General features: G+C 61.2%; 1 protein-coding gene across 1 annotated transcript; it reads right to left on the reverse strand.

Annotated features, from left to right (window-relative positions):
• Positions 1 to 3,953: 3,953 nt before the first annotated feature.
• Positions 3,954 to 6,910, reverse strand: LOC308610585 (forkhead box protein J1-like; the record flags this gene model as incomplete). The annotated part of the gene is made up of 2 exons (XM_081259666.1): positions 3,954 to 4,721; positions 6,413 to 6,910. 2 exons carry the CDS (start codon positions 6,908 to 6,910, stop codon positions 3,954 to 3,956), a joined length of 1,266 nt encoding a protein of 421 aa, XP_081115792.1.
• Positions 6,911 to 7,690: the final 780 nt, after the last annotated feature.

Here is a 7,690-nt window from a genome sequence, read left to right on the forward strand (position 1 = left end):
CCAGCGCCGGCAGTCCCTCTGACTGTGGAGGGGCACCAGCGTCCACCTTGCTCTTACCTCTGCATCCTGCTCTTCAGCGGTGGCGACGAGGCCCGCAAAGTTGCAGTCTGGAGACGCCGCTGGCGTCACCTGCCAAGGAGCAACAAAAGTCAAGGTGCAGATGCCACCGGCTCTCCTACCCAGCTCGCCTGGCAGCAAACCCAAACCAAGTCCTCAGGACAGAAGTGGTGCCACATGGAAGATCACATCTGAGGGAGTCTGATTCAACAACCCGGTACCGTGTTTTCCAGGGCTCCCCTCCCGAGCACTGGGGGGCTTTGCCGATCTCCCTGGCAGGCCCTGTACTGAGCTCCTTGGGACTCAAGTACACAGCAGAGCAGAGCGGTGAGGGCGATCCCATGCTCCTCTCTTACGTCTCCTTCTTCTGAGGGGGTCCTGCTGGCGGCCCGGTGGCAGGGGACAGCCTCCCCGTCCTCTTCCGTGCCAGGGGCGATGTAGGAGCCGGACATGGAGGAGACGGTGTCGGTGCTGATCTGAGAGGACATCATGGACATGACCTTCCTTCTTCAAGTCTGGGTCCCCAGTATGTTGAGGGGGGCAGAGGCGGGGAGAAGACTGTTTCCTGCCCTCAGCTCAGCTCTTCAGGAGGCCTGGCGCATTTGCTTCAGGCCAGCATGGAATCCCATCGCGGGGGCCTTCCCGTCACTGGAGCTGGGGGTGGCCTGTCCCGTGGGCAGATGGCGAGGGTCCCCAAAGACTGAGTTCCTGAACATTGCCCCTCATCCCTTTCCTGGCTGGCGATACATGGGGGAGGGAGGATAGGGAAGAGGTGGGAAGTGAGGAGACAGAAAGCTGGCTTCTTGCTTTGGGAAGGGACTGTACCACACCTGAGGGTGAAGTGGCTGAAGGGCTTCTCACCTCAAAAGTGGAGATCAAAGGAAATGCGAAACCTGCGCAGAGAGCTTGAGTCATGGGCTCAAAGCCACACAGGGCAAAAGAGAAAGGACAGCTCAGTGCAACATGGGGTCCTGGATTGGGATGCTGGAATGGAGAGGAGCATTACTGGGGTGATCTGCAAGACGTGAAGGGGGTCTGCGGTTACATGGGATTACCAGGTCAGTGTTCATTTCCTGATTGTGATGGTGGTACTGGGATTGTGGAGGCGTGTCCTTGTTCTAAGGAAACACACACTAAAGTATCTAGTGCTAATGGGGCAGCCTGTCTGCAACTTACTGTTAAGGGCGCAAAATATATATTGACTGGGATTACATTGAATCTCTAAATAAATACGGAGTCACTGAACGTTTTTTGAAAAAGCCACCCAGCCAAGGGCCGGGGCAGGGATGAATAGGAGGGACAGGATCCACTCACGCTTCCTGCCCCCTCCACCGCCAACCCCCAAACGCTGCCTGCTGAAAGGGTGTGTGAAGCCCTGTGTTCTGGCCGCTTCGGAGCCCCCTCTTAGCTTTGGCTGCTCGTTGGCAGCATCCATGGACCCTTAAAAGTGCCAGTGTTTGGGTCCCAGCCCCAGAGACGCTAGTCCCAAGCATAGGGTTTTTCAGGAGCTCCTGGGGATTCTTCCTGGCAGCCAGAAGCTTCTTCAGCCTTTCCTTACCTGGCAGGCAATTCTGCCAGCCCCTGACCTTGCCCCTCTTCCCCCAGCATGGGCCCAGGCAGAGGGTGAGGAGGGGGGACAGTGACCGGCCCCACCTGTCAATCCAGGGTGTACCCCTTTGGGCGGGGGCTGGAGGCTGAGCCTGGGGACCAGTGGAGAGGCTGGAGCCCCCATGTTCCCCCAGTGCTGGGGAGTGTGGGCAGGAAGGCTGGAGGGTGGTGGGGAGAGGGAGGGAGTCGTTGCTTAGGGGGTGAAGGGAGTCTCAGAGGGAGGTTGGGGCAGCCTCCTCAGCAAGCGGTGGGAAGGGGATGGGCTGCCTCCTGAGCTCTGTAAGGCCCCAACCCGGCTGGCCCTGCAGTGTGTGCACCCTTCTGAAATATTTGGAATAATTAGCAAGGGAAAGCAGCAAGTTGGCGGGGGAATGCCAGGTTGTCCTGGAGCCAGCCTCGAGTGCAAGGAAAGAAAGGGGCTTCAGGAGAAAGGGGCCCGTGGAGGCTGGGCAGGATTGTGTAGGACAGTGCCCATTTGTGTGTGTGTGTGTGTGTGTGTGCGTGTCTGTGCGCACGTGCACGTGAGTGCTGGGGGAAGGGGCTGTGCACCACAAGGGTGTGCTGGCGGGGCCAGGTGCGGGCTCGGGGGAGAGATGGGGTTCCAGGCAAAGCTGGGGTGAGGGGGTTGAAAGGTGCCTGCTGAGTGTCACATATTTGCTGTGCCTCAGTTTCCCCATCAGAACTCTAGTACGTTGATTCCTCACAGGCTGGAGCTGTAGGGTCTAGGCACCCCAACTACCGTCAGCACTGATGGCCTCCCTCAGCCCCAAACTGCATCGGAAGGAAGGCCCTGGGCGGGGTGAATGTACCTCAGGGTGGCAAGTGGGGCACCAGTGGCTGGGGCCCTCTGACGTCACACCCTGTCCCTTCAGGAAGGGACCAAGGGAGGGAGGAGCTGGAGACAGGCCCAGGCGAGGACCGCAGGTGAGTCTGGGCAGGCCCTCAACTTGGGCGAGGTGGGGAACGTGAGCCGAGTCCTGGGCAAGAACGGCCTTTGTGAGTGAGTCCCCAGGGCCAGGGAGGGGGCTGTGCCTCCTTTGCCGCCTGCTCCTCGGGGCTGTGGGTACAGTCTCCCCATTGCCCATATAGAGGTGCTGAGGCCCTGGCTGCAGGGGACCCCCGAAGGCCGCTTCTCAGCCCCTTTCTCTCTGGGCACCCAGAGATCATGAGGAGTGCATCAGGGGACACTCTGCAGGCCTTTGGTGCCCGCCATCTTGCTCCCAGCCATTCCCCCTTGGGCCGTGGCCTCCCCAAAACTGGCCCATGCTTTTCCCCAGAGAAAGTTGCAAGCAGGTCCATTTTGAGACTTTTTAAAACTTTATTTTTAAAAATGTTTTTATTGTAAATAACTTTCTATGAAAAAGGTTAGAATGCCCGATGGGTTAGGAGAGTGGATGTGGGATGCAGCCCAGGGCGTTTATGGTGGAGCAAGACACTCCCCTGCAGGAGTGCAAGCAAGGGCCGGGGCCATCCCCCCATTCCTGGTCCCAGTGGTTCTAGCAAGCACTGTGTCCCTCCCAGTTAAGCCTCAGCTATAGCTACACTCACTACATTAGTCTGTCTGTCCCCTTTCCCTCTGCAGCTTGGCTGCCCCAGCCCCTAACCCCCAGATCCCCATCTCCCCGCTGCTCTCAGCTTCAAGTTGGGCTCAAAGATTAGGGACACATGCCCTCTGCCCCACCTCTTAGGGATGAAGCCAGAAGATCCCAGAGGCCTTAGAAAATCTCCTGGCTCCACCCAGCACCCCGGCCTCCTTTCTGTCTCCTCTCTCTTCCCCCCTCCGCCTTGCTCCTCCTCACAGACTGCCGGGAGAGGCCTCTTGGGTGTTAATTTGCAGTCACCTAATCAGCATTTGTTGTACCTGGGAACTTGCTCTGGATAGAGACCTGGGGAGGAGAGCAGGAGAGAGAGAAGCTTTGAAGCTAAGGTGTTCTGGGGCGGGCCCTGTACTGATGTTTCCAGCTTGGCCAGGGCCCCTCCAAGCTGCAGCTCTCATAGTGCAGGGCCCTTAGCGTGTCTCTGGGGCAGGGAAGAAGTGGATCAATGAAACACTGTGTGTATGGGGGGCTGGGGAGCGGAGGCAGCAATTTTGGTCCTGGGCCCCAATTCTCAGCCTGCTGGACTAGAATCTGAGGATGGCCTGGGCTGGGGGCCGTGTGGCCTGGTGGGTTGACCTGGCCCAGCCCCTGCCTGGGTGGTAGGGTGTCCATGGGCCTGCACTGGCGGGGAGGGGGGCAGCCTCGGCCCAGACTTCGGTGCTGTCTGGAGGTGGGGCAGGCCCTGGATTCTTACAAGAAGGCGGCCAGGCTGTCCCAGTCATGCAGGTCAGAGGCCAGTGTGGCATCCCCGGCCTCAAAGAGGGGCTCGGGGGGCAGGGAGCTACGGGTGCTCTCGTCCCAGGGGTGCTCCAGGAAGGATGTGGCCAGGAAGGTCTCATCAAAGTCCAGGCTTTCGGTAGCCTGCTCCACTGGAGGCCCCCAGGTAACAGGGCAGTCGATGTGGTGGCCATGGATGGTGAGGTCCACGTCCCCGTGTGAGGCAGGGCTCAGCGGCGGGATCAGCTCCGAGGTCTCCAGCGTGCCCAGCTCCCCGTCCAGCGTGCCAGAGTCCAAGAGGGCCTCCCAGTCAAAGTTGCCCTTGAGGGGTTCCAGCTCAGCCTGCTCCTCCTGGGTCAGCAGCAGGGGGCTGGAGGGCCGCGGGACCTTGGCCTCCTGCTTGGGCAGCGGCTGTTGACGCTTACGCCCCAGCCTGCCCTCGCCTGCACCCCAGCCCGCCTCCCCAGTGGCCTCCTCGAACTCCCGCAGCAGCTGCTGGGCCACGGCGCTCACGGTCAGTGGCCCGACCCATGGGGCGGCGCTGGGCTCTGGCGCGGCCTGGCGGGCTGAGGCCGGGTGGATGTGGACTGGGGGCAGCCGCCGCTTCTTCAAGGCCCCACTCAGCAGCCGCTCGGCGTACTGGGGGTCGATGCGCCAGAAGCCCCCCTTGCCTGGCTCGTCCTTCTCCCGAGGCACCTTGATGAAGCCCTTCTTCAGGGACAGGTTGTGGCGGATGGAGTTCTGGACACAGGGAGATAGGAGAGAAGGAAGACAGCTGGGAGAGTGGGTGGGGTCAGTGATGGGGGGCTCCTAGCGCCACTGCCAGTCCCACCACCACCTTCTCTCCGATGGGGGCAGGGGAGACAGAAGCGCTGCTCCGAGCGAGAGGCTCTGGGACACCCGCCACGGGGCACCAGGAGCTGGGAGTGCTGTCGGGGGCTTTTGTTCCCTTTTGCCAGGACATCTGCCTGCTCAGTCATCCGAGCCCTGTGCCGCAGTGTGGCTCTCAGTGCCAGTCTGTCCTGCCCTCCGTCCCTTACCCCGCTGCTTGCGGCCTCTGGTCAAAGGCCTTGGCTCCCCCAGGACCTGGACGGCCATCTCCCTCTGCCTGGGCCTGGCTGGCCTTCTCTGTTTGTGAAATGAGTGAGTGGGTGTGAGGGTGTGTGTGGGGGGGCGATGAAGTGTGGGAGGATCTGATGACTTTCCTTGTTTCTAGAGCCGGCTGCTGGCCTGGGCCCTAACCCACCATGTCCCCCTCCTCCCACCCCAGGCTCTGAGGCCTCAGTTGATTATTACCCAGCCAAGAGCATAGCGCTCATTCCTGGGGGCTCTCAGGCTTGGGGTAGGGTGGGGGGTGGTGGAGGGTGTCTGCTTTCTCACCAAGGTTACAAATGGTACCTGCCCCAGGGTCAGGGCCCAAGCAAACGTGGAATAGCTGTGATCACAGGAACTCTGATCCTGTGACCTGTGCCACAGGGAAGGATCTGTGCATCCTCAGGGTCTCTGTCCCCAAGTAGCCCCTGATCCTGATGGTCGAAGAGGCTCAGGGCAGTGTGTGCCCAGCCTGAATCACCATCCTGCCTTGTTCACGCCTGGGTGCACAGTCCAAACCACGCTGGGGCACAGGGGTCTGGGGCCTGGTGGGTGGGGCCGGCATGTGAGTAGTGCCCCCTGGCAAGACTGGGAGGTTTACATGGTGGTCTGGGCCCCTTGGCTGCTCTGTGCCAGGTTCCGGAGATTTGAACATGAAGCCAGAGTGGGAGGAAAGGAGGAAAGAGCCCCTGTGGAAAGCACGTGGCTGAGATAATTGTCCCCCCAGGGAGGTTGATGAGAAGAGGGGGAGGAGTGTAGGCAGGAATCTAGGGAGGGCTTGGGGTGGGGGCTGGCACAGCAGCTTTCGGAAGGCCCCGTAGCCCTTCCACTGGGACACAGATGGCCTTCACACTCTGCAGCACACCCCTCTCCCCTCCCAGAGCCCCTCCAGCCAACTGAAAGCAGGCGGGATGCAGAGCCGGGCAGCAACCATGCTCTGCCTCCAGTCAGACCCTGACAAACTGAACTTGAGGAGGGTAGTGTGTAGGAATTCCAGGACTTGGGACACAAATGTGTCCCTCAGTCCATCAACCTACCCTGGGGGGCTGTGTCCATGCATAGTTCAGCCCTGGTCTTTGGGCTGAGCCTGCCGGATGAGTGACAAGTTCTTTCTACTTGAACCACTATGTCGGCACCCCTGCAGCCCTCTGAACATCCTCCCTCCTCCGTCTCTGAAGTCAAAGGGGCAGCAGTCCAAGCACTGGGCTCCCTTGAGGTCCTTCCTGGACGGCCTTCCTCTCTCGGGGCCCTGGCCGTACCGCGCCTATTTGGCCTGCGGATCTGGGATGTGAGTCCAGTCCGCGCGGGCATGGGCAGGGAGGGAGGGAGTGCCTCCCTACCTGCCAGGTGGGATCAGCGTGGCGGAAGTAACAGAAGTTGTCCGTGATCCACTTGTAGATGGCCGACAGGGTGATCTTGGTGGCCTTGCTGGCCTGCATGGCCATGCAGATGAGCGTGGCATACGAGTAGGGCGGCTTCACGTGCGGGTTGGTGGCGTAGTCCACGTCGTCGGGAGGCGAGGCCTGCAGCCCCGAGGGGGCGCTCCGCGGCGTGCACAAGGACGTGGGCTTGCCGGGTGTGTGCGGCTGCCCCAGGCAGGCGGGGTCCGCCGCCAGGGGAGACCCCGGCTCGGCCGAGCCTGACAGCTCGTGGTAGCCGTGAGGGTCGGTGTACCCCGAAGGCAGGGCGGGGACCTTGGCGTTGACAATGGAGAATTCCTGCAGCCACTGCAGGCTGGTCAGGCTGTCATTCAGGGCGTTGGACTCCTCCAGGCCGCCTTCCGGTCCGGCCTCCTCCGCTGCCCCTGTTCCCGAGACGCGTAGCCAGCTCTCCGCCATATCTGCGGGGACTCTCCGAGGGGGCTGTCAACATCCACGAGCCGAGCCGAGGGTGGCCGCCGAGCTCTCCGGCCCGCTGACTCCCGCGGCTTCAGTTACGCAGCCTCCCGGAAGCGGGCTTCCATCCCGCGATCCGAGGGTAGCCTCCTCCAAACGGAATGTGGTGCCTGCGGGGACCAGAGCGGGAACTGAGCCCTCTTTCCACACCCCCGAAGGGAGAGTGTGTGCGAGGGGGGAGGCTCTTACTAAAATCCTTCCTGCAGCTGGGGAGGATCTTTTACTGCCGAGGTCTGGGAAACAGAAGGTGTGCCCGGGGGTCCGACCCACACGGGGTTCGCCTCGCTCTTTTCCTCTTGGATCTTTTAGAGGAGACTTAATTAGCCAAACGAGGGAATAGTGTAGGGGCATGCGAGGCCACCCCTTTCTCCCTCAAAGCGGGGAATTAACCCCCCTCTCTCCGTCCACAACCAATGGAAATGGGGCGAGAGAGTCCAGGAGGGCAGTACGACGGGTCGGGGGGCGGGGGAGGTCGTCTGATCTTTGAAAAGGGATATTAGGATGGGGATCAAGGGGAAGGAAGGAAACAATACAGAGAGTTATAAGGGGGCGGGAAGTGAGTGTCCCCCAAACGCCTCTGATGTCAGTCCCCGGGCCCACCACTTCCGTCGGGGACGGATGGGAGAGCGGGCTGGTACTGACGCCCTCCCTTCCCACGGCCTGCAGCCCTCCCCGTCCCTTACCTGGCTCAGAGCGCAGCCCGGGCCAAAGGAAGGTTCTCAA

Source organism: Mesoplodon bidens, assembly GCF_964165515.1.
Source record: "Mesoplodon bidens genome assembly, contig: HAP1_SCAFFOLD_304, whole genome shotgun sequence".
Taxonomy (NCBI): Eukaryota; Metazoa; Chordata; class Mammalia; order Artiodactyla; family Ziphiidae; genus Mesoplodon; species Mesoplodon bidens.